This window comes from Stegostoma tigrinum, chromosome 8, assembly GCF_030684315.1.
Source record: "Stegostoma tigrinum isolate sSteTig4 chromosome 8, sSteTig4.hap1, whole genome shotgun sequence".
In the NCBI taxonomy this organism is placed as follows: domain Eukaryota; kingdom Metazoa; phylum Chordata; class Chondrichthyes; order Orectolobiformes; family Stegostomatidae; genus Stegostoma; species Stegostoma tigrinum.
In genome coordinates this window covers 43442363-43469556 of record NC_081361.1, presented here as the reverse complement: position 1 = coordinate 43469556, position 27194 = coordinate 43442363, and the positions used below count along the sequence as shown (strand labels likewise).

Below are 27194 nucleotides of genomic sequence, written 5' to 3'. Positions count from 1 at the left end.
GCGGAGTGCCACAGGGATCAGTGCTGGGGACCCCACCATTTACAATGAATTGCAATAACTTGGATGAAGGGACCCAACTGGCTCAATTTCCTCCTATATGGGTCATGCTGGTGGCTCAGGTATATTGTAATGGAGGAATCTGAAACATTGGCTGTAAGGTATTAATCAACCAGTATGACTATGCCCATCTGTTGCTTGACTAGTCCATGGGAGAGCTCTCGCAATTGTAATTGGATGTGCTTTTGTGTGATCCAATCCCATGCCTAAATCAATGCTGGGTTATCTGTCAAATCTATTCAAAGTTTTTTTTTTAATTTTGTACACAAATGGATGGCTTGCTAGGTCATTTCAGAAGCAAGTTAAGAGTCAACCACATTTGCGATTTAAGATTATACGCAGGTGTGGAAACTAATAGGATTTGACCATAGAATGACAAAGGTTGTGATATTTGGGCATATCATGGAGAACTATTTTCTTTCTCATCTATGTGCAGCTGCTTTGCAACAATAACCAATTGTTAACTTCCACATCTAAGCTCATGTCCCTCCAGCTATTTGTCTCCATCACCTTTCTCAGCAGCTCCAGTATTGTTGACTTGTTGGACTGCTTATCCAAGAGATTCAGCCTGAAATGAGCTACCATTTCTCATGCTGAATGTTTAGGAAGATTTGAAGCAATCTTCTTCGGCCTCCTCCCCAAGCGGGCCCTTGCCAGCAATTCCAGCCCACTCCATGGCCTTTGTTTCAGTCTGAGCTGAACTGTTTGCAACCTGAACAAGCCACTTGACCCTGAGCTGAGTTTTTGACCCTGTGTCCTCTCTATCACAAAGACTCAATTTTACATCCTCAACATTGGTTGTTGTCCCACAATTAGTCATAGCAACACTGACCTCACTGTCAGTCAGAGAAATGGTTTGTGAACACAGAAGGAAAGTTTTCTGTGCTCCCTTGAAAAAAAATTATAAATACCTTATTTATATCTACAGTTACCAGTTTGCTATAAATAAATATCAAAGCACTTTTGTCTCTTAGCGTCTTGTGTGATTTCCAAAGTACCAGAGTAAGTAATATACGTGACTAAGATGTGAATCAGTTTCCAAATTGCAAGTAAATTTGTCATGTTCTGTTAGATATTACTGAATTTGATGCAGTTAATTTAACATAAAAACATAAGTAATCAGAGCAGCAGTCGTTCATATGGTGCCATGGGTATGTTTGACCATTCAGTGCAATCATGGCTGATTTTCTGCATGAACTCTACTTTTTCCCCTGCTCTCCATAGATCAAAACTCCACCTATTATGGCCTTAAATATATTCAGAAGACACACAACACCAAGTTGTAGTCCAACAAGTTTATTTACAATCGCAAGCTTTCATAGCACTACTCCTTCATGTGAAGTGGAGAGGTGCCTGTGCGCCCCTCTCGACTTCACCTGATGAAGGAGCAGCACTCCAGGACCTTGTGATTGTAAGTAAACCTGTAGGACTATAAACTGATTTTGTGTGTCTTCTGACTGTTCACCCCAGTCCAACATGGGCATCTCCACATCTTAAATATATTCAACTATGAAGCAACTGCAACTCTCGGGGTTTGAGATATCCAAAGGTTAACAAATTTCTCAGTGAAAACATTTCTGTGCATTTCAGTTCTAAGTGATCAGCCCCTTACCCTGACACTGCCCTGGGATCTGGATTCTCTAGCAGGTGGAAATAACTCTTCATTGTCTGCCCTGTTAAGAAATTTCCGGACCTCACATGTTTCATGAGGTCACCTCTTTTTAAAATCTGGGCTTTTTCCTTTTCTTTGGATAAGGACTTTAAAATCTGGATGTTTTTCTTTTACTTTTTGAGTTTTCCTTTTATTTCTTCTTTTTTAATTCTGGTATGGTATTTTGTATTTTAAGATGCTGCCATAGAATGGTGATGTTATACATTTTTTTCACTATACTCCTATATAGCTGTACTTAATTTCATGTTCTAATTCTAATTGTTATACTCTTGACTTCAAGAAGTTGTAGGCCAATTTACTTAGCATCACATCATATGATAATAAGATCATAAGAAATAGGAGCAGGAGTTGGCCATTTGTCCCATCAAGCCTGCCGTGCCATTCACAGCATCATAGCTGATGTGATTATGGCCTTGTCTCTAATTTCCTGCACCTCCTCCATAATCACTGACTCCACTGTGGATCAGATGTGCTTCTACCACATTCTTGAATGAATTCAATGACTCAGCCTCCACTACATTCCGAGAGAAGAGAATTCCAAAATGTAATGACCTCAGGGTGATGAAATTTCTCTTCCATCCAATGGAAAATATCTTATTGTGCCCCCTGGTTCTAGATTCCTCCAAGAAAGGCGATATACTGTCAAGCACCCTCAAAAGTCTTACATATTTCATTCTTTTAAAATCCAGTGTGAATAAGCCTAACCTGATCGACCTGTCCCCGTAAGAAAACCTTGCATCCCAGGAAACAACTTAATGAACCTTCTCTGAACTGCTTCCAATGCGATTTTATCTCTCCTGAAATTAGAAGACCAAAACGTCCATGACATTCCAGGTGTTTGTCTCATCAATGCCCCAGGAAAGTGTAAAAAGACTTCTTTATCCCTGTACTTCCTTCCACTTGCAATAAAGTCCAACATGCCTTTTGCTGCCTTAATGTACCTGAATGTTAGCTTTGTGCCTTGTACAATAGCCCCAGGTCTCACTGAACATCAACATTTAAAAGCTCCACTCCTTTTAAAATATGTTTTGCCTCTCTTCTTATTACCAAAATGAATAATGTTTCACTTCCTCAACCTATGCTGTATCTTTCGCTTTGTTGTCCATTCACTTACCTTGTACAATTTTTTACAGCATTTTTTGTCTCCTTTTCAGAGATTACAGTCCCACTTTGCATTGTCAGCAAACTTGGATACATTAAGCTAAGTATAGATTGTAAAAAGCTAAGCTACAGCATTGATTCTCATAGCAATCCATTAGATATCGTCTGCCAAATTAAAAAATGCCCCATTTATCTATACTCTCTGCATCCTGTCTGTTAATCAGTCCTTCATCAATGCTAATATATTACCCCACTTGAATAAAGCCTGGCATATTAATCTTTCATTTGTGACATATTAAGTGCCTTTGTAAAATCAACCATCTGTCTCTGCTTTATCTAAGCTGTTGGCTCCTTCTTTAGAAACTCTAAGAAATTTGTTAAACAATGTCGACTCTGGGGTCAATAAATGTGGAGCTGGAAAAGCTGGTCAGACAGCATCTGAGGAGGAGGAAAATCAATGTTTCAGCTTCTGTAGTCCTTACTGTCTCCAATGTTGACTGTCTGATAATATGATTCCTATGTACATTAAGACTTCCGTAGTAGTAGATTCCAACATTCTCCAAAGAACTGATATTAGCTTGACAGGTCTGTAATTCCCTGTTCCCCCTCTCCCTCCTTGTTTGAATAGCTATGTAACATTTGCTAATTTCCAATCCTGTGGAGTCATTTTGGAATCTAGTGATTTTTGTTTTTGTAACCAGTTACCTCTTTTACAACTCTAGCATAGATACCGTAGATTCTACAGTTCTTTTGGCTTTTATTCCCCTAACTTCTAATAAATTTTCTCTATAGGTACTACTTTAAGTTTCTCGTTCTTATTTCTCCTTGGTTACCTCTTATTTCTCACATGTAATTTGTATCTTCTACTGTGAAGGCAGGTAGAAAATATTTTATCATCTCTGCCATTTCTTCATTCCCCATTATAATTCTGCCTCCACGGTTTACTTTAGCTACTCTCTTCCTTTTCACATACGGTGTAAAATTTCTTATCTGTTTCATATTCCTGACTAGTTTGCACAAATATTCAATTCTTTCGATGTTGGGTGCCTTTGCTAATTTCTAATATTTTTTCATGCATTAGGTATACTTTTTTTACAAAATTGAGGCACTTTTCAATCTAATGCAATCTAAAGTTGCTCCAATGAGCAACCGATGTTTCATTCTTACTGAGATTTTGCTTTATTTGAAATTTTAATTCTTTTCTTTAAATGACTCAGCTTATTTACTGCCTTATGATTCAGTTGATTTGCACAATAAACTTTATCTAGTCATCTCTCAAACCCATGTAATGGGCTTTGTTTAACTGAGATACTTTGGATGGGAATGTCAGTCTCAAGCTCAGTATGTATTTGAACATTATACCTCCGGAGAGTTTTTAATGGGATGTCTAACTAATCCTGTATCATTACATAATATTAGAGATGAAATAGCTTTCCCCTTGGAAATTTCCATTCAGCCCCTGATGACAAACCTAACTAGGCCTTTAATAAGCTCAGTTAGCTAAGCACCACTTGTGGCAGGTAGGATGTAGAGATGGGGATCAGAGTGTAGGTTTGATGGACAAAATAACCATGCCAACACGTGCCTCCCTGCTGTCCACATCATGGTGTAAAAATTCACTTTACAGTTTCTAATTATTCTAGGACTTCTTACATGGATACATGAGTTATGAGCAGTAGAGGACCATCTAGCCCTTCAAGCCCACGTGAATATTTAATAAGATCATGGCTAATCTGACTGTATTCTTCAACTTCACAATCCTGCCTACCGCTGGTAACATTTCACCTCCCATTGCTTACCAAGAATCAATCCACCTCTGCTTTTAAAAGTCAACAAAGATAGAGTTGGAAGAGAGTCCCAAAGACACATGATGCTCTGGAGAAAAATATTTTCCACATTACCTTGAAAGGGGCATTCCTTATTTTCAAATGGTGATCTCTATCTGGATTTTCTCACAACAGGAAACATCCAGTCTATATTTATCCTTCATGTTTCAATCAAATCAACATTTATGGAGGCCATGTAGGTAGGCTGAGCCCCAGCCCCGCCCACTTCCATCAGTTATCTTTCTTGTTTTCTTCTTCTTTTCCCTTTGGCATGTTCTTTTCTTTTTCTTTTCTCTTGGCTCTAGAGAGTGGCACATGAGGGAAGAGGCCTCCAGCGGCAGTGGTGGGAACACCGGGATGATCTAAAACATGGCTTCACCCCAGCTGGGGTCTCTCGGCACCAAACGAGTAGGTCATCAGGCTGACTCCCCCAGCCCAGATGCGCAGGCTAGCCCAAGACGCCAGGTCTGTGGCTGAGCTTGGTGCCTGAAGGAGGGGAGATGGCCGTTTTGGCACAGCATGGCGGTCTTATTCCAGCGTGGCAATCTTGTCCTGGCGTGGAAATCTTTTCTTTGTGTGGAGGTCTTCTTCGGTTGCAAGGTATTCCGGTAACCTGGCAAGCAGTTTTGTTCAGGAATGGTGAGTCTTCTTTGGCAGAGGTTCCGAGCCCAGCATGCCGGTCTTTTCCAGGAGTGGCAGTCTCATCCGGCTGCATCTTCGGGATCCCATTATTCCATATTCAGCTGTCCCTGAGCCCAGCAGCTGTTAATTGAACTACTTTTGCCCAGGATTTTTCCAATTAAATGTAGAATAAAATCCCAAAAATTATCGTAGTATCTTTCTGTCAGGCTGCCATTTTTTCTTCCTTTGTACTCTATCCTACTGTGTGGGGACCTGTGCACCACTCCCACTAGTGACTTCTTAGCTGTATCACTTCTCATATCAACTTAGTGATTTCCTAAACTTGGGACATCCTTCTATAGTAGACTGTTGCCATCATTATTTGCAGAGCCACCTCTCCACCTTTTCCTGGTTTACTGTTCTCCTAAGCATTCTATATTGTTCGCTTTCACATGCCAATATGTTACCCTGAGGCCATGTCTCTGAGATGGCCATCTGGTTGTAATTATGTATTTCTATTTGCACTGTTGGTTTATCTGTTTTGTTTCATGCATTCATTTGCTACAAGCATTTGGATACAGAGTTTTTAGTTTTGCCCTTTGATTATGCTTGTAACTTTCACCTTATCTGTTGATGTACACTTAGGTTTTGTATTCTCTGTCCCCTTCCTACCACGGTCTGTTTGTCATTTCCCATATTGATACCGTGTACTCTTGACTTACCTCTGCTCTTTGGTTTCCCCGTACTTCCCTGAATTTGATTCATCTGCGACACTGTTTAGTTTACAGCTACCTCTACTAGCCTAATTATGAAGCTTGCTAAACGAAAAGCACCAGCATGCTTGAGGGTTGACCATCCTAAAGGTGTAGCCCCACTTTCCTCAATATTGTTGCCAGTGCCCCATGAACTGGAGCCCCTTTCCCCACATCAATGTTGGAACTGTACATTGTTTTCTCTCATTCTATGTGCCCTAACTCGCTCTTAGTTTGATTCGAGCACTAATCCACTGAGATGGTGCTTTTCAATTTGTTGCATTTCTCCTCTTATTGCCTTTGCAGGACCTCTTTCCTTGTTATGCCGATGTCATTGGTACCTTTGACAGGCTTTAGTTCTTAACCAAATTCTAAACATTAAATTAAATTTGATTTTGAGAAATATTTTGATTGCACACACACCAAATTCTCGACTTTAACACTGTCTTTGAAGCATTTAGTTCTCTGATCACTTCTACTTTTCTTAGCACTTTGTTCCAAAGCAGGTAAGCCAGGAATTTTCACAAATTTTGTTCCCTGACTTGAGGATGAAAATCCAAGCCCTGTTCTGAAAACTTTAACATTATAATATTACAGAAGTCAATACTGTAATAGCCATTTGGGCAGTCGTTATATTTTTACTACAAAACATTTAACGACTTTCAACCCAAACCCTTTGCTGTCAGCTAGAGAGTGAGAATGTACTGCAAAATGTCTGCGTTAAATAGATATGTATTTATAACCTGAAAGAAATTGAGTGAATCCAGAGCTATATTGTTTAACATTACTAAATTTGGGAATTAGTATATGCCTTTAAAACCCAGATGAGCTCCACTTTAATTACTGTTAGGCACATTTGCTGTGCTTTTGGTCTCGATAGTCTGTTACTTTACTGTAAACATGGACAATCCAATGTTATTGCGTCAGGTCATTCACTTGCTTCGGAGTAAACCATAGGCTTATCTTCGGCCTGCACACACATTCTGTAACCACCACAAACAGGCCTGTATTTAACTGACTGTCACCAAGGTCGTTGCATCTTAAAGGGCATTGTATTTGTGACAAGTTAAAGAACATTTGATTTTCTTGGAAATTCTGATGTAGACTTTCACTATGATGCTTCAGAAAGAAAGATGCATCATTGTTCTCTTATTTTCATAGAGAAATCCCTCCAAATTAGATATGAGCCATTATACCCTGGACCTAGATGTTGGTATGTGGTGGCATACTGGCAAGCTGGATGCAGAAAATGTCTGCATTGGAATAGTTAGACCCAAGGTTGATTTGAAATGGATACTGGGTTTCATATAGATGAGACCAATGCAATGCGGATGTCTCCAGGCAATTTACCAGTGAGGAATATTTCAACTTTTATCAAAGGATTCAGATCATGTGTAATGATCTTTCTACGTATGCATGAAATCTATCCACTATTTCAGGTGCAAGCACTGGTCTGTTTTTCTGCTGTTATCAGCAGGGCAGGTGGAACAAATGTTTGGCATTTAGTGAGCAAGCGTGCCTGAAGGTCATATTTAGATATCTGAGAAAGTAGGGCAAAGCATAATCAAGTTTCTCACACTCTGTTCCTTTTCATGCTATGACATAATGGAATTGGTAGAGTTTCAGGGACAATCATCTGGGTCTGTAGAAACCACTATTGGGGTACAAGCTGAGTTGGTTCTTGTAATGAATTGGGTCTTACCTTTGCAAACCTACTACCTGTATTGAAGCTTGTTGGAGAGCAACTTGGTTTATGGAGAGCTAATTTTCTGTGCATTTCTCCATTTGCTGAATCAATTTCCAGAAGAGTACAGACAACAGGCAGTTCAACTGTAGAAAAGTGGTGCCACAGGAGTCATTTTAGTGTTTCCTGATGTGCTGTTCGCAAAAGCCTATTCCATAACAGGCACATCTGACAATGTGATCATGACATTACTTATGTTTCTGTTTGCTTGCTGTTTTACTAAATTCATAATCTATGGAGAGCAATTTAGAGCAGGATTCACATCAACTACATGGAATTAATTGACTGCTGTGAACAATGTGTCTCTCATAATCTTCAGGACAGTCTCATTTTCATTCATTTCAATACTGTGTCGGATAATGAAAAACAAATAGAGTAATCATGGTGATGATGTATAGGTAGTTCTATAACACAATAGTTGCGTTCTTGTGTGATCTTGCACTGTGGAATCATTATAGAAATTTGCATTATAGGGAAATTGTTATAGAAAAGTGCTATACTGTACAGTAGAGAGTTCACACTATCCAACCAGCATCGACTATTCATCAACCACATTACGGCCAATTTGTGCTAATGAAACACACATTATAGCACAACTACCTGTAGATGATGCTATTCTGCCATCAGCAAAGACCAGCAATTTAGACCATTCAAGGCACTGGATAAACCATGGTAGATAGAGCCAACAGAGGAGAGTGATACAGGCTTAAGTATTTGGAAGTGGCATAGTCCAGAGGTAGCAGCTTGAAGTGTTCAAATCATGGTGAAAGAGAACTTCTCTCAAAGCTGTCCGAATATGCACTTTTTCAGCAGAGCATTCCATTCAATTTTTCTGACTGCTTGTTTTAAACTGGGAAATGTCATGCTGACCTCTTTTATAGAAAGGGAACAGTGACAAATTAAAATGAGGTAAACATGTATCAGCAATCTTATCCACAATCTTATGATGTAGTTTAATATATTATTCATTCTCGGTGGGGGTCAGTGGATAACTGCATTATGTTGTACTAAATGATCCAGAACATTTTGACCTCATTTTATTTTCTTCAACTCTTTTTTGACATTTCTTAATCTGTACATTCTTCCCTCATTGTTTTTGAATGTAGAACATGTTGGCCTGTGTTTTTTTCGAAGTAAGGATGATTCTGGAGGCTTTCTAAAATAGCGTGAGACACACTTCATAGAAGCCATAGAATCTGTATAGTGTGGAAGCAGACCATTCAGCCCAATGGGTCCACCCTGACCCTCTGAAGACCATCCCACCCAGACATAGCCTCTACCCTAACCCTGTAAGCTGGCATTTTCCATCACTAAACCACCCACCCTGCACATCACTGGATGCTATAGGGCAATTTCCCATGGATAATCCACCTAACCTGCGTATCTTTGGACTGTGTGAGGAAACTGGAGCACCCAGAGGAAACCTACACAGACATGGGGAGAATGTACATAGTCCTTACAGACAAATTTGTGCCCTCATTCCTGGGGTTTCTGATTTTCACCAGGGTCTTCTAATGACACAGGCTATTTTAAGTTTTGTTTCATTTCCGACCTGATCCGTTCCATCAGGGAGATAGTCAAGCCCTACACTTCTGCTATCTTTATGGAGTTGGGCTAGCTTTTAAAGTGTTGTGGTTCATGGTAATGCAGAGATGGTGTAGGCCATAGTCTGCATGAGGGAACCTTTTGAAACTTAAGTGCAACATGTCTTCCTGATACCCTCATGCCAGGCTATGCCCCACCATGACTCCTCCCAACAGGTTTTGTACATAATCCACCTTCCCACGGCTCCTCATGCATCCCAGTGTCAGGCTATGGCCTCCCACTGATGACCTACCACTCTAGCCATTCTAAACTATATTCCTTACCCAGTCCCCGTAGTTCCTCATGCCCCTGACCAGCTTTGGCATTTGCATACCCATTCACTTACTGTACACTGTATGGAAACAATAAATCCTATAATTATGACAATGAATTTAAAAGTGCTTTAAAAACATATTAGACATTATTTAATAATATTCCACTTCCATGAAACACTCTTATTGGTCTAAAATAAAACATAACAGTTGCCCATATCTTTGAGTATTAATAGCAGAGACTACAAGCACTGGAATGTTCTTCATCTGATATAAATAAATATTACACAATTGACAGTAAAGATCAGAGCATCAGAGCTATCAATCAAACAATACCTCCCTGGAGCTTAGCTGATTGAGCAGAATAATAGCTATCTGGGCTTTCAGTCCTGAATGTATAATGTTACTGTAGCCGACGCCTCATCACTGCCTCCAAAAAACCAGAAATTAAGACTATTCATCCAGACCGCTGAGATAAGCATCCAAACCCAAGGATTTTCCCAACTCTGGCATTGAGGTTGGAACGCCAGGCCATTTTGTCTTCTGATGACGGATTTCAGATCTCATGTCATTCTGAGAGCTGGTCTTTAACCAGAAGTGCTAACAGAGCCAATTCATCCCCAGACACCCTAATTTGCCAATGGAGAACCATTCTCTATTTGCCTTCTGTCCCAAATGACTTACAATCATAAGTAATTCAGGAGACACAGCAAAAAATCATCCCTAGGAAAAAGAAGCATGGTACAGGGAGGATGAAGCAACCATGCCTACAAAGGAAGTTAGGGATGGCATAAAAGCAAAAGAGAAAGCATGTAATGTGGCGAAGGGCAATGGGAAACCAGAGGATTGGGAAGCTTACAAAGACCAACAGAGGGCAAGAAAAAAAGAAATAAGGAGGAAGAAGATTAAACGTGAGGGTAAGCTAGCCGGTAATTTAAACGAAGACTGGAAGAGATTCTTTAGATATGTAAAGGGAAAAAGAGAAGCAAAAGTCGTCATTGGACCATTGGAAAATGACAGTGGAGAGATAATAGTGGGGAACAAGGAAATGACTGAGGAACTGAATGATTACTTCACGTCAGTCATCACTGTTGAAGACACGTAAAATCCCAAAAATTCAAGAGAGCCGGGGGCAGAGCTGAGTATAGTGGCCATCACCAAGGAAAAGGTGCTAGAAAAACCGGTCTGAAGGTAGACAAACCACCTGGACCAGATGGACTACACCCCAGAGCGCTCACGGAGATAGCCAAAGAGATAGTGGAAGCGTTAGTGGTGATCTTTCAGAAATTGCTAGTCAGGGAGGGTCCCAGTGGACTATTAAATTGCTAACATGACACCCCTGTTTAAAAAGGGAGTAAGGCAAAAGATGGAAAATTACAGGCTGATTAGGCTAACGTTGGTCATGGGTAAGATTTTGGAGTCTGTTGTAAAGGATGAGATTTCTGAATATTTGGAAATGTACAGTAAAATAGGACAAAGTCAGCATGGCTTTGTAAAGGGGAGGTCATGCCTGACAAGTCTGCTAGATTTCTTTGAGGAAGTAACGAGCAGCGTAGACCAAGGGCAGCCAATGAATGTTATCTGCCTGGACTTCAAGAAGGCCTTTGATAAGATGCCACACAGGCTGCTGAGTAAGATAAGGGCTCGTGGTATTAGAGGCAAGGTACTAGCATGGATAGAAGATTAGCTGTCTGGCAGAAAGCAAAGAGTGGGGATAAAGGGCTCTTTCTCAGGATGGGAGCCAGTGACAAGTGGTGTTCTGTAAGGATCAGTGCTGGGACCACAACTTTTCACTTTGTGCATTCATGATCTAGATGAAGGAATTTTAGGCATTCTGGCTAAGTTTGCAGACGATACAAAGATAGCTGGAGAGGCGGGTGGTATTGAGGAGGTGGCAAGGCGTCAGAAGGATTTGGATAGTTTAGGAGAGTGGGCAAAGAAATTGCAGAAGGACTACAATGTGTGAAAGTGTGAGGTCATGCACTTTGGTAAGAAGAATAAAAGCGTGGACTGTGTTCTTAATGGAGAGAAAATTCAGAAGTCTGAAGTTCAAAGAGACTTGGGAGTTCTAGTCCAGGATTCCCTCGAGGTAAACTTGCAAGTTGAGTCAGTAGTCAGGAAGGCAAAAGCAGTGTTGGCATTTATTTTGAGAGGACTTGAATATCAAAGCAGGGATGTACAAGTCAGAGATAATGGGAACTGCAGATGCTGGAGAATCCAAGATAACAAAGTGTGGAGCTGGATGAACACAACAGGCCAAGCAGCATCTTAGGAGCACAAAAGCTGATGTTTCGGGCCTAGACCTTTCTACAGGCCTGGATGAAATGGATGTTGGGAAGATGCTTCTATTGGTAGGAGAGTCCAGGAACCGAGGGCACAGCCTTAGAGGAAAAGGAAGACCTTTTAGAATGGAGGTTAGAAGAAACACCAGCCAGAGAGTGGTGAATCTATGGAATTCACTGCCACAGAAGGCTGTGGAGGCCACGTCATTGAGTGCATTTAAGACTGAGATGGATAGGTTCTTGATTATCAAGGGGATCAGTGTTTCGGGGAGAAAGCAGGAGAATGGGGTTGAGGAACTTATAAGCCATGATTGAATGGTGGAGCAGACTCGATGGGCCGAATGGCCTAATTTCTGCTCCTGTGTCTTAGGGTCTAATTGCTAGACACGGGCCACGAATCTTAATAAATATCCAACAAAGGATATGCAGCGCAGACCAAATTCCCTGGAACAAAGCCAGATAGAGGATTAAGGATTAAGTGGGAGAGCATTTCAGTCAGAACAACCACAACACAGTACAGTTTAAGATTGTTACAGTTAAAGAGGATGGTCTGCAAAAAAGGGATTTGGATTAGGTAAAGGCGGATTTTATTTAAATAAAGCAGGATCTCCAACAGAACAATGGGCACCATTGAAAAGGAAATCGAGAGAGTATAGGCTATACATGTTTCGAACATGTTCAAGGTGAAATATAGGACTGACAAGCCCAGAAAACCCTGGATGTCTATGAAGGTTCAGAATGGCTAAGAAGGAAAAGAGAAGGGTGGATCCTAACATAATTAGGAGAGCCAAGAGGGTCCATGAAAAAAAAAGCACTGGAAAGAATTAGGGAGAATCCCAGGATATTTCAGCAGTACATTATGAGAAGAGGATAACCAGGGCAAGACTAGGGCCGATTAAGGACCTAAGGGGACAGTCTGTGCATGGAGCACATGGGAGACTGCCAAAGAAGGGAAAAACACATGAGATCCAAGATAACTTGGCAAGCTGGATCCAAAATTGGTTTAATGGCAGGAGACAGAGGTTGATGGTAAAAGGTTGTTTGTGTTATTGGAAGCTGATGGCCAGTGGAGCAGCATTTTCTCTAATGTTTTTATTGGCTGTTTGGGCCTCTGAATTCAGTGGCTGGCAGAATTTTTGGAAATGGAAGTCACTGCTGCAACTGACACGCAGTTTGGAAGAAGGAACAAGATACGGGAGTACTCAATGAATGAAGGACACTAGGAAGCTCAGAACAAAAGAGATCTTGGAGAGCTTGACCACAGATCCCTGAAGGTGGCAGGACAGGCTGGTAGGGTAGTTAAGAAGGCATACGGGATGCTTGCCTTTATCAGTCTTGGTTATAAGAGCAGGGAGGTTCTCCTGGACATGTACAGAACTTTGCTTAGGTTACAGTAATGTATGCACTTCTGATGATTATACTAGAGGACTGATGTGACTGCACAGTAGATGATGCAGAGGAGATTCACCAGGATGTTGTGTAAGATAAAGCAGTTTATCAGTGAAGAGGCTGAATCGGCTCAAGTTGTTTTTTTGTTCACAGCAGAGAAGGCTGAATAAGGACCTGATTTGAGGTATGTAACATTATGAGGGGCATGGACAGTTGTTTTTCTTAGTTGAGGATCAGTAACGAGGGGGAATAATTTCAAAGTGAAAAGCAGGAGGTCCAGAGGGGATTTGAGAAATCCTTTTTACTCAGAAGGTGGCGGGAATCTGGAATGACCTGCCTGGGAGTGCAGTAGAGGCAGGAAACTTCACAAACCTTCTAAAAAGTACTTGGATGAGCCCTTGAAGTGTTGTAACTTTCAGGGCCATGTGCTGGAAAGTGAGATTCGTGTTCCTCTTCTCTGCTGTGTGACTCTATGATAATTTTCTTTTTATCTTGGATTCAGAATTTGCAGAACAGAGTTCGTTTGAAGTCCAAGCTTTCTCAGAAGCCATTCAATTCTTCAGGCAGGAGAAAGGTCACTATGGATCCTGGGAAATGAATCACGGCAATGAAGCATTGGTGAGTCTGTCATGTATAATAAGTAACACAGCAGTGCAGTGTCATTAACATCATGCCCCATGCAACATTTCTCTGCAGCTGCTCATGATCCCAGAACGTGTTCAGCCGATCTCCCCCAGTCTCTTTTTTGTTTGGCGAGACCATCTATGTAACTCTGAATGGTTTCCTGCTAGGAATGTGTGTCTGCAAGAATGAACAAAACAGTGAGAAATGCTGTAAAAGAAAAATATACAAAACAAACGAGCTCTATCTGTTTAGGACTGGGACCTCATTAATCTATAAGCATGCCTTCTACAATGAATCACTTGTAAAGTCACTTGCATATATTTTGTCGTTGTGCAATTACATTGAGATATAACCTTCCTGCTCAATGACACAAATCTGCAGTCTTCCAGTTTTAAACCAACTACACTTCTTCAATAAGTAGTGATAGGGAGCCAAGAAATGGCAGAGGAATTGTATCAATATATTGCATCAGTCTCCAAAGTGGAAGATACCGTAGGGATACTAGAACTTCAAGAGAGTCAGGGGCAAGGTGACTGTAGTGGCCATGACGAAGGAGAAGGTGTTGGGGAAGTTGAAAGGTTTGAGGGTGAATAAATCACCCAGAGCGATTGGACTATTTCCCAGAGTGCTGAAAGAGACAGGTGAGAGATTTTGAAGCATTGATAGTGATCTTTCAGGAGTCACTGGAGTAAGGAAAGGTCACAGAGGACTGGAAAATAGCTAATGTAACACCCCGTTTAAGAAGGGAGGGAGGCAGACGACGAGATATTAAAGGCCAGTTTGCCTGATTTTAGAGTCCGTTATTAAGAATGAAATTGCGGAGTACTGGAAAGCGCATGGTAAATAGAATTGAGTCAGCACAGGTTCATCGAAGGGCAGTCATGCCTGAGAACTCTTTTAGAATTCTTTGAGGAGGTTATGAGCAAGTTAGACAAAAGAGAGCCAGTGGACTTGATCTGTTTGGATTTCCAGAAGGCTTTTGACATGGTGCCACACAGGAAGCTGCTAAATAGGATAATAGCCCATGGTGTTAGGGTCAAAACACTGGCATGGGTAGAGGATTGGCTGACTGGCAGAAAGCAGAAGTGGGTATAAAAGGGTCTTTTTCAGGATGGCAGCTGGTGACTAGTGGGTTCCGTAGGGGGTCAGTTTTGGGACCAGTTATTCATGTTGCATATTAACAGTCTTGCCAAAGGACATTGTGTCATTTGCAAACATAGCAACAGATAAGTTGAAGGACAGATAGTGCTGAGGGAGTGGGGAGGCTGCAGGAGGACTTGGACAGGCTAGGAGAGAGAGCAAAGAAGTAGTAGATGAAATATAATTTGGGAAAATGTGAGGTTATGCACTTTTGTAGGAAGAAAAGAAGCATAGGCTATTTTCTAAATGGGAAAGGCCTCAGAAACCTGGGACAAAAGGATTTTTGATACTTATTCCAGAGTTCTCTTAAGGGTAACATATGTTCAGTTGGCAGTTAGGAAAGCAAATGCAGATGAATGTGGTTGAGAAACATATCTGCTATGAGTGAATGGCAGAGTAGATTCAATGGGCCAAATAGTCTGTTTCTTTGTCTTATGGTCTTACTGACTTTGTGGTAAGAGCAAGGTGTATTTACATAGAACCTAAATAAGGGTTTGGAAAAAGTTCCAAGTAAATTCACCAAGTTAAAGAAGGAGCCAGTTGGACTGCTGCTCGAAAGCTTGGTCCAAGAGGTAGCATTTAAGGAGCTCCTTAAAGAATGAGGTGGAAAGATAGATGGGACAGAATTGCAGAACTTGGAGCATTCACCTCAACTGTCTCTCTTCCATTTTCATTGTCTCTATCGTTCTGTTCACCTGTAATTTCCTCTAGATTACTCACGCCTATCAAAAGTATTTTTAGGATCTGATCAGCATACTGGGGGATCTGATCAGTGATTTGATACTTGGTGTCAATACCAGTCCAGATTAGGCAGCTCTTTTCTAGTTTTGTTTTTACTCAAAACATTTTTCTATTACACCAGCACTAATTCCAGGGAATGTGACCTTCGTGTGCTGGAGGTAGCATTTCCTAGCGGACCTAGGCCGGAAACGTCAGCTTTTGTGCTCCTGAGACGCTGCTTGGCCTGCTGTGTTCATCCAGCCTCACACTTTATTGTCTTGGATTCTCCAGCATCTGCAGTTCCCATTATCACTGATCACCATTGAAAACATACTGTCCAGGTGCGTAACAGCCTGGCGTTGTAACTCCTCTGCCCAGGACCATAAACTACAGAAGGTTGTGTGCCCAGCCCAGATCATCAGGGTAGCCAACCTTCCATCCATGGACTCTATTTACATGGCTCACAGCCACGGAAGGGATGCCAACATCATCAAAGTCCCATTGTGCTCCAGCAATGACCTCCTACAACTTTTTTACATCAGGTGGAAGATACAGAAGCCTGAACACATGCACAGCAGGTTCAAGACCAGCCTCTTCCTGGCCATTATTGGACAGATGAATGGCCTGTCTAGCCTCAAATAATGATGATCTAGCTAATGTTGATCTTGCCTAGCACACTCCTGGTGCAATATAACCTGTATGCCTCTGTCTAAGTCTTTTTGCGACCTCTGTTCTGTATATCCTTGCATTCTATGATCTGTCTGTACTGCTTCTAAACAAAGCTTTCAACTGTACTGTGGTACATGACGACAAATCAGCCAATCAATCCGGCTGACTGGCAGCATTCCCTCAAGAAAAGCTCTGGGTGGGCCAGGCCCTTTCAGGCTTCCCTAATCCTCTGAAGGAGGCTGCAGCGATCATGAAGAGGTGATAAGGAGAACCAAAGGGTCGTCACAATCAGAATTGGAACTTTTGTGGACTTGGAGAATCTAGATCACAGCAGAGGATGGCATATTAGTATGGGGAGCAAAAGTGATTCTCCTGACCAAAGGTCGCTGCTAGATCTCCAGGTGTCATCCAGAGGTTTTCAAAATTAAGATGTTGGTGAGACATTATGTATGGTTGTCAGAATTGGATGCAGACATAGTTGCATTGGTAGGGCTCAAAGTGCCAGCAAGGACAAAAATTACCACTAGCAGCTCCCCCTAATTAGGTTACCTGGAATCGGTTACACATTGACTAGTAGGCAGGTCCTTGCAAGGGCTAATATTCTTAGTCATTGTGGACACCCACTCGAAGTCCCTGGAAGTACAGAGTGTTCATTTGTCAAGCACGGGGATGACGATAGAACAACCGCACTCATCTTTTGCAATATACAAAATCCTGGAAATGTTGGTCACAAAAAGACCCTCCAACATTTAACAGCAGGGATTTTGAGTGCTTCCTAAAGTTGAATGGTATCCTTCAGCTTAGGACAGCTCCATACTATCCATCACCCAATGGTCTGGCAGAAAGAGCAGTCCCAATTTTGAAGGCCAGTGTGAAGAAACAGCCTACAGCCTCACTGGATACCAAGCTGTCCCTGTTCCTGTTTGATTACAGAATCATTCCTCATGTACCTACAGGGATATCTCCAGCAGAGTTGTTAATGGGGAGAAGACTCCACACCAGGTTAAATCTGATCACCCCAGACCTGGGGGAGGGCCTGTGACTGAAACAGCATCAGGAACATCGATGCTGGCCACAAGATTCTGCTAAGCAAGGAAGAGTTTTACATCCAGGGACGAAGTTTGGTCTAGGAAACCATAGGAATGGGCCTAAATAGGTTAAAAAGCTTGGTCTACACGAGATCAGGTCCAGTGATGTATAAAGTTGAGGTAGATGCGACAGTTCCGAAGAAGCATGTGGACCATATGTTAGCTGCAAACCCACAAATGACACAGGAGCAAAATGTGCCTAGCTCCTTCACAGTCTTTTTGACTGTACCAGAACCCGTCAAACATTACAAAAACCTTGGAATCTGAGATGAACACGATGGATGTTGCCACCTCAGCTGCCTGAGCAAAAGATCAATTTCTTCGGAGATGCTCAGGCACAAGAAGCGAGCTACTGTGCATTACACGCTACCCGTATCAGAGGCAGAGTGAGAGAAACCTGACCCAGTGCTAAAACATCCCAGGAGGAGCTACAAAAATAAATCAAACCGGTCTATATCCTCAGATTCGGGGGGAAGGATGTAGTGATTGTAACAAAGTCAGCTAGATGGACCTAGCTCTGATTGGGACTGTTAACTTGGTCCAATCAAGGAGCCCTGGCTGACGGAGATAAACAGGAATGTCAGACATCCTGGTTACTCTGAGCTGGCATGTGGTAGCTGGATCAGTGTCAAGGACATTCCATGTGCAAATAAATAATTGGTGATGGGATACCAGCTTCTGTGGAGTTATCTCAGAAGCAGATACCTATCTTAGCAAACAAGTGACTCTCTTCTGTCATCACCGAAAAAGCTTGCTCCTAGCTCTGGCTCCACTCCCCACAGAATGTCAGCTGGCTGTACCCCAGACCTAAATGGCTCCCTCACACCTCTGGTGACTACTGGCACTTAAGTCTAGCTGCTCCTCCAATCACTGGATATTTCTGTCCCACATTTGTTGCTGAATGGTGTGAGCCTAGCTGACAGAAGCTGAAAAGTAAGACTGCTTTCATGCCAGGTCTAAGTGATTCCATAGCCAATAAATCAGATTGAAGCTCTGCAGTCCTACCACAACCTGTTGTGAAGTGTGATGGATAATTAAACAACTTAGTGCAACAGTAGGCCGTAAAACTCCTCAATGATAGTATAGCCCAGCACATCAGTGTAAGAAATAAGGCTGAAGCATTTACAACAGTCTTCAGCCAGAATTGTCAAGTGGATGATCCATCTGAGACTCTTTCAAAGGTCCCCAGAATCACTGATACCAGTCTTCAGCCAATTCTGTGTCAAAAGCAATGGTTATTGTAAAGGTTATGGGCCCCGAAAATCTTTCTGCAAAGATGCTGAAGATTTATGCTCCAGAACTTGTGTGACCCCTGGCTGAGATCTTTCAATTCAACCCTAATACTGTCATCTGCCTCACAATGTGGAAAATTGCCCAGGTATGTCTTGTACATAAAGTAGGACAAATTGAACATGAACAAATAATATCACATCATTCTACTCTTGATCATCAAGGAAGGAGATGGAAGAGGTCATTAATGTTACTATCGAGCTACACTTGATTAGTGATAACCTGCTCACTGACACTCAGTTTGGGGTTACTCTGATGCCACTCGGCTCCTGACATCACAGCTTCGAAGCAAACATGGACAAAAGAGGTGAACCCCAGATGTGACAATGACTGTCCTTGGCATCAATCAGCATTTTATTGAGTGTGGCATTGAGGAACCTTGAGCAAAACTGGACCGAGTGGAAATCAGAGAGAAAATTCTCTGATTCCTGGCACAAAGGAAGCTGATGTCGTTGTTGGACTTCTCAGGAGCAGATGTAATCAACCTGTTCAGAAATGTTACTACATGCTTCTGGACCATGTGGGACTTTACCCAGGTTTCCTGATCGAGAAATAGGGAAACTACCATTGCACCTCAAGAGCCTAGTTCCTCTGTACATGACTAATAGTCAACCTGTTCAGATATATTAAGACACCTTTTATAACATTTGGGATTTGAACCCAGGCCTTCTGACTACAAGGTAGTGAGACTACCACTGTGTCACTTCAATTCATCAGGAAATTGCACTAAACTCAGCCACCTTCAGCTGCTCCATCAATGACTTTCTCACCATCATAACAACAGAATTTGGGATGTTTGCTCATGATTGTGCATTGTCCAGCACCACTTGCAACTTCTGATACTGAAGCAATCCATGTTCAAATGGAAAAAGAGCTGGACAACATCCAGATTTGGGCTGGCAAGCAGCATTCATGCCACACAAGTGCCTGACAATGAGCATCTCCAACCAGATAGAATCTGACCATTACCCCTTGATGGCAATTCAATGGCTCTACTATCACTGAATCCTCCACTGTCAACCTCCTAGGGGTTACCACTGATCAGAAACTGAACTGGGCTAAGTGTGTGAAAGCACAATGACTACAAGAACAGGTCAGAGGTTAGGAATCCTGCATGAGTAACCTCACCTCCTGACTCCAAAAAGCCTGCCCACCATCTACAAGGCACCAGTCAGGAGTGCCTGTTTGGGTTTCAGTGCAGCTCCAGCAACATACCAGAAGCTTGACACCATCTAGGATAAAGCTTAATTGGCACCACATCCTCAAACATTCCCTCCCTCCAACATCAAGGCTCAGCATACCATCTACAATGTGCACCGCAGAAATTCACTAAGCCTCCCTAGACCAGCATCTTCCAAAGTTATGACCAATACCATCTGGAAAGACAAAGACATCAGATACTTGGGAACGCCTCCACCTGCAGGCACCCACCCAGGGACCATTCACCATTCCGATTAGGAAATATTTTGCTTTCCTTAACGGTCATTGGTCAAACTCATGGAACACCCTCACTCATGTCATTGTGGGTTTACATACTCCAAATAGACTGCAGTGTGGCAAGAAGGAAGCTCATCATTACCTTCTCAAAGGAATCGCTGTCCCAGCTTGCAGTGCCCACATACCATGAATGAGAAATAAAGAGCTAGGTTAGAATAGTTTAGGGTGTAGGATATGTTGGTTTTGGTAGGGGTGCAACACAGACTTAGCGCCATATGATCAGCATCTCTTGCGAACCCCCTCCCACCCCACCCCTACCCCCACCTCCACATGCATGTGCGCACACACACGTATACACACACACGTGTACGCACACACATATGTTAAATTGGTTATATACGTGAGTTGAAGGCTGAACTTCTCTGTTTGATGATGAAATCTAAATAATATACAATGGGTTCATAGTGGTCTTAAAATCATTACACTGTTGTGTGAAAAACAGAATGTGCAGACCTGCTTAGAAATTATCAATACTTACACAAGTCTTCTTAAACCTCTTCTCTTTCTCTGGTCCCTTTCACTTTCCTCCCTTTAATCAGTCATCTCCATTACATCATCCAAAAGACGCTTGATAATGCATGACCACAGGATATTAAGCTATGTGATCGCATTTCTCACTGACTGCCTGAATATATTTCAAGGAGAGTGTGATCAAGATGGTATCTGTGGCTGATTGTATCTCATCCCTAATCTGAAATTAGTAGGAGAGATGGAATACGTGGATAACAAAGTGTGGAGCTGGATGAACACAGCAGGCCAAGCCGCATCTTAAGAGCAGAAAAGCTGAGGTTTTGGGCCTAGACCCTTCATCAGAGAACATCAGCTTTTGTGCTCCTAAGATGCTGCTTGGCCTGCCGTGTTCATTCAGCTCTACACTTTATTATCTCGGATTCTCCAGCATCTGCAGTTCCTATTATCTCTGGAATACATGGAACCTGATTTCAGCCTGAGGTGTGAGAGGTTGGCAAAGCAGGTCGGAATTCCAATTTTGATTTTGAGCAGAGTGGGTTTCTATATGTTTGGAGCAGGGAAAAGAGCAGGGCAAGCAACAAGAGCCTGGATTCAAGGCTCAGTGGAATGGGGTAAAGAGAGCAACACAGATCGGCAAATAGGTTTACAAATGATTGTGTTGGCTTAAGATACATCATGTATTTTATTATACAGCCACTAACTGTCCATTGATTTGGCTGGCAAGATCCAGGAGATGATTAGAAAAACATTATAATGCCTGAGGAGTTTCACTGGAGGCTTGGAATAATTGAAGAGATGAGTCTGAATCTGTGTAAAGTCATTCTATTGTGTGGCCATTATAAACAGTGTTGCTTTTGCAGCTGGAGAGTGGATTTGCTGAGATAAACCACACTCCACTTCCAAAATTACACACTTCTTTATCAACAGTGTGTAACACTGTGTTTCAGGGTTAGATGAAGCCTGTTCTGGGGGTGGGGTGGGGGCAGGTGGAATGTGGTGATAGAAAAACAGCACAGTGAGTTACAATTTAGAAATGTATTTAGGGAGAATGACGCTTAATCACAGTCCATCAGATAATCAGTTCTGTGGAAGGGTCACTGGACCCAAAATAATTAACTCTGATTTCTCTTCACAGATGCTGCCAGACCTGCTGAGCTTTTCCAGCAATTTGTTTTTTTTGATCATTCAGGTCATGTTCAGGGGAAATTAACGAGTCACACAACAGTGGGCTCACAGCACCACCTGCTGGTTCACTATCCTTTGTGTTCTGGAACAGAAGTCTGTAATTCAATTCAATGGTACTCCTTCACTTGTGCCATTTTATAGACCCTGCCAGTGGTTCGCATCTGGAATAAACGGCAAAAATGTGAACTTGTCAAATCAACTAAAAAGCTTTTATTTTCTCTCCCCTTTTAGATTTTAAGCAACTTGGTGATGGAAGAACTGTTACCTTCCCTGCAGAGTGACATCTTGCCAAAGATGAAAGGCAAGAAGAATGAAAAGCGAAAGGCCTGGTTCAATGTATGTAACTAGCGTATTGCTCCTTTGCAAGACTCAGGGCTTCTAAAATGAGCAAGGATAACAATGTCGTGCAAACTCAGGATTTGTGCAATCGAACTAGCAAATTGTAATCTCTGTAGTTACTATTCATTTTTCCATGGAGGATGAATTTTCAACAGTGAGACTCAATGCTAGTGCAGACAGGAATGGGCAGATGGTGGATAGGATCTGCCAATCATTTAGACCTGAACTATCATGATGCTATGCTCTTGTTTGCATTAGTCACTGGGCTGCAGCCTTCGAACGAGCATGTATCTCCACAGGACAGCATTTCAGCCATTTATATCGAACGCTCCTTTTTCTTACAGCAGAATCATAAACCCTAACAAAGAGAGAGAGTTTTCCTCTTTATAGTGCCTTTCACAGCTTGAGGACATCTCAAAACATGCTACCGCTAATAATATGGTCTTGAATTGTAGTCACTGTTGTAATGTCAGAGCAAACAGGACATGTGTTTAAAATCTCACCTGACAACCTGTACCTCCAACAGTGCTCAACTCCCTCAGTACTCTCAGCAAAGGTTTTGTGCTCAGGTCGTTGGATCAGGACTTGAACCTCCAATCTTATGACTTGAGGGTTACAGCATTAACAACTGAGCCTTGACTGAAAATAGGCTCAGGACTTTGATGCATGGATTAGGGAGCTGCATCTGACAGTGTAAATTTAGGAAGCAGGAATTCAGAAACTAAATTCATGAAATTCACCCTAAATGATTGTCCATATAAAAGTGACCCATGAACTACTTGAACACTAGCATATTTGCAACTAATCACATCACACTAATAATTACAAACTTGATGCAAGTGAAGAACTTTACCGCTTGACATTCATCCTGATTTGAAAATCTGGTCATGATTTTCTGACATTTCAAGTCCTGTAGGAAGCTGATGGTACTTATTGCAGAATAGATTAAGGTACTCATTGGAATCCTCCATATCCAAATCCAGAGGGAACAGAGCTCTTCCCAAAAAAAAGTTTATACAGGAAATGCTTCGCCTGGAGAAAGATTCAAGGCACAAGGCCACAAGGAAAAAAAGTGAACAAAGCGAGAATTAAACAGAACAAAAGTGACCCTGAAGAATTAATAATGCATAATAAGGAAATGGAAGATTAACTAAACACGTATTTTGTGATGACAAGGTGTAGGGCTGGATGAACACAACAGGCCAGGCAGCATCAGAGGAACAGGAAGGCTGACAATTTGGGCCTAGACCCTTCTTCAGAAATTTCTGAAGAAGGATCTAGGCCCAAAATGTCAGCCTTCCTGCTCCCCTGATGCTGCTTGTCCTGCTGTGTTCATCCAGCTCTACACCGTGTTACCTCAGATTCTCCACCATCTGCAGTTCCTGCTATCTGTGAAGGTATTTTGCGCCTGTCCTCATTATAGAGGATGCAAATAACATTTCAGAAGCAGCAATAATTTCTGGGAATAGAAGGGAGTAAGGAACTCTGGAAAATCACAATCAGTTTGACCACAGCTGAAGTGCTGTGAACAGTTTTGGCCCTTTCTTGAAGGAAAGATACACTGGTATTGAAAGCAGACTGCTGAAGGTTCATAAGATCAATTACAGGCACAGAGGGATTGTTTTGTGAGGAGAGGTTGAGAAGTTTGGATTTGTACTTACTGGAGTTGAGAAGGATGACAGGTGACTTGGTTGAAACATATGAGCTTCTTAGGGTGCTTGATAGGATAGTTGTTGAAAGATTGTGGTTCCCCTTGTGAGAAAGTTTAGGGTCAGAGGACATAATCTCAGAGTAAGGGGTCACCCATTTAAGACAGTGATGAAGAGAAATTTCTTCTCTGAAGGCAGTAAATCCATGGAATCCTTGACCACAGTGGCTGGGTTGTTTCACATATTCAAGAAGAAACATGTTATCTCAATGATAGATTGCGGAGCTTTGAGATACAGAGAGATCTGGGTGTCCTAGTACATGAATTACAAAAGCTTAGTTTACATATCCGGCAAATAGGTAGGAAAGCTAATTAGAATGTTATCATTTATCATGACCAGAATAAAATACAAATGTAGATAGGTTACACTTCAGCTAGACAGGATATCGGTGAGACCTAATTTGGAGTACAATGTATACTATTGGCACCTTGTTTAGGGAATTATGTCAGTTTGTTGGTTTATTAGACTAATACCTGAAATCACTGTGTCTTGTGAGGAAAGGTTGAACTGGCAATGCTTATATCTGCTGAGGTATGGAAAGGTATGAAGTGACTTAATTAGAACATACAAGATGCTGATAAATCTTGACAGACCAGATGTTTCCTCTTCTGGGAGAATCCTCAAACTAGGGGGACACTGTTTAAAACTCAGGGGCTGTCTATTTAAAACAGAAATTTTCTGCTGAGAGTTGTGATTTTTTGGAACTCCTTTCCCGAAACAGTATTGGAAGGAGTCTCCTTGAATACTTTTAAGGCAGATATAAATGGGTTCTTGTTAAGCAAATGGGTAAAAAGTTATTGGGGTAGGTAGGGATTTGGTTTTCAGATTACAGTCGGATCAGCCCTGAACCCCAAGGGGCTGAATGGCCTACTCCTGCTCCATGTACCTACATTTGTATGGTTGTATGCAGGAATTTCATGACAAGAATGAAGTTTTTAATTTCAGTGTGTTGGGGAACTGAGACGCCAGTCTACAAGCACCAATCCCTGTGACACAGTCAGTAAGGTTGAAAATGATGAGTGATGGGAATTCAGTGTAATGTAGGATACAGGTACTTCATTTGAATAAGATTGTAGAATGATAGAAACATAGGACACAGAAGTTAGCCATTTATCCCATCTGTCTGCACCTGCTGGCCAGGAGCCATCCTGCCTAATTCCACTGCCCTAATCTTAGTCTGTAGCCTTGTGTATTATTCCACTTCAAATGCATACCATGTAGTTTTTTAGATGAACCAAGATTTTATGCCCCATCCATCCATTTCAGGCAGTGAGTTCCAGAGCCTTACGACCTGCTGGGTGACAAATATTCTCCTCAACTCCCCTCTCATCCTTCCACCAGTCAGTTTATATCTATTCGGCCTGATTTTTGAGCTTTCTGCTAAGGGAAATGGCTTTTCCTCTTATCCCTGTTAAGGACTCTCAGTTTTGTGCAGCTCGATTAAATCTCCCGACAGCCCTCTCTGTTCCACGGAAAGTAACACCAGGCTATCTAATCTTTCCTCTCAGCTAAAATTCTCTTTTCGTCCTTAGATTTTTGTTAATCCCCTGTGTGCCAATTTTCGAGTGACCACACTTTTTGTATGATGTAGTGACTGGACATGTGCGCACCACTCCAGCCATGTAGCTAGCAATGTTTCATGCAGTTTTAGAGGACTCTCCCTGCCGTCATGTCTCAGCTGTTAAAGAAATGTTTACAGACAGAAGATGCTGAATGATACGATTTATTGTTTTGTCTGTTCTTTTCTAATTATGTAGCTGTGTTTGATTCATCTATTTGTTTCAGATTCCGGGTTAATATAAGAACTTAGATATACAAGTATCGAGCCAATCAAGTCTGTTCTACCATTCAGTGAAATCATGGTTGATTTGTGTTTAACTCCATCCATCTCTCTTCTTTCCATCTCCTTTTATGCCATTTTCCACCACTCAGAGCATCCCACCCTGACCCATCCCTCCTGTAACCCACCTAATCTACACACTCCAGAACACTACGGGCTTGTCTGTCAGTCTCCATTTTAAAAGTATTCGTTGAGCCAGCACTGAATACTTCAGGGGGGAAATTTCCAGATTTGCACCACTCTTAAAAACTCTTTGGAACTGACTGTTCCAACATTTAAATAATTTTCAGGTTTATCTTTTGTCAGTCTGAGTCCATCTTCCATGGTTCTGCCCAAAGTAAAATTGTTTCCTTGTTTTGAGAAAAGGTGTAGAGCTGGATGAACACAGCAGGCCAAGCGGGAAGGCTGATGTTTCAGGCATAGACTCTTCTTCAGAAATGGGGGAGGGGAAGGTGGTTCTGAAATAAATAGGGAGAGGGAGGTGGATAGAAGATGGATAGAGGAGAAGGTATGTGGAGAGGAGACAGACAGGTCAAAGAAGCAGGGATGGAGCCAGTAGAGGTGAATGTAGGTGGGGAGCTGGTGAGGAAATAGGTCAGTCCAGGGAGTATGGACAGGTCAAGGGAGTGGGATGAGGTTAATAGGTAGGAGATGGGGTTGGGGCTTGAGGTGGGAGGAGGGGATGGGTGGGAGGAAGGACAGGTTAGGGAGATGGGGGCGAGCTGGGCTGGTTTTGGGATGTGGTAGAGGGAGGTGAGATTTTGAAGCCCACATTGAAATCATTGGGCTGCAAGGTTCCCAAGCGGAATGAGTTGCTGTTCCTGCAACCTTCAGGTGGCATCATTGTGGCACTTCAGGAGGCCCAGGATGGACATATCGTCTGTAGAATGGGAGGGGGAGTTGAAATTGTTCGCGACTGGGAGGTGTAGTTGTTTAGCGTTTTGACCTTGTTTTGGGGCGGCCTAGTGGCTCCGTGGTTAGCACTGCTGCCTCACAGCGCCAGGGACCCAGTTTCAATTCCACCCTTGGACGACTGTCTGTGTGGAGTTTGCACATTCTCCCTGTGTCTGCGTGGGTTCCACCAGGTGCTCCGGTTTCCTCCCACAGTCTAAAGATGTGCAGGCTAGATGGATTGGCTGTGCTAAGTTGCCCATAGTGTTCCGGGGTGTGTGGATTAGGTGGGTTACAGGGGGAATGGGTCTGGGTGGGATGCTGTCAGGGCCAGTGTGGACTTGTTGGGCCGAAGGGCTTGTTTCCACACTCTAGGGATTCTGTGGAGTTTTGAGGCAGTCACATGAGCTACTGGGTGCTTAGATGTACTT

At 42.3% G+C, this 27194-nt stretch overlaps 1 protein-coding gene across 3 annotated transcripts in view; it reads left to right on the top strand.

Moving 5' to 3' along the window:
• niban1a (niban apoptosis regulator 1a) overlaps nt 1-27194 on the top strand; it is a 134900-nt gene that overhangs the window by 81755 nt on the left and 25951 nt on the right. For all 3 annotated transcript variants that reach the window (XM_048538898.2, XM_048538897.2, XM_048538896.2), the window contains 2 exons: nt 13803-13918; nt 22216-22320. In XM_048538898.2, the coding sequence (XP_048394855.2) occupies nt 13803-13918; nt 22216-22320 (221 nt within the window). The remainder of the gene's footprint in view (nt 1-13802; nt 13919-22215; nt 22321-27194) is intronic.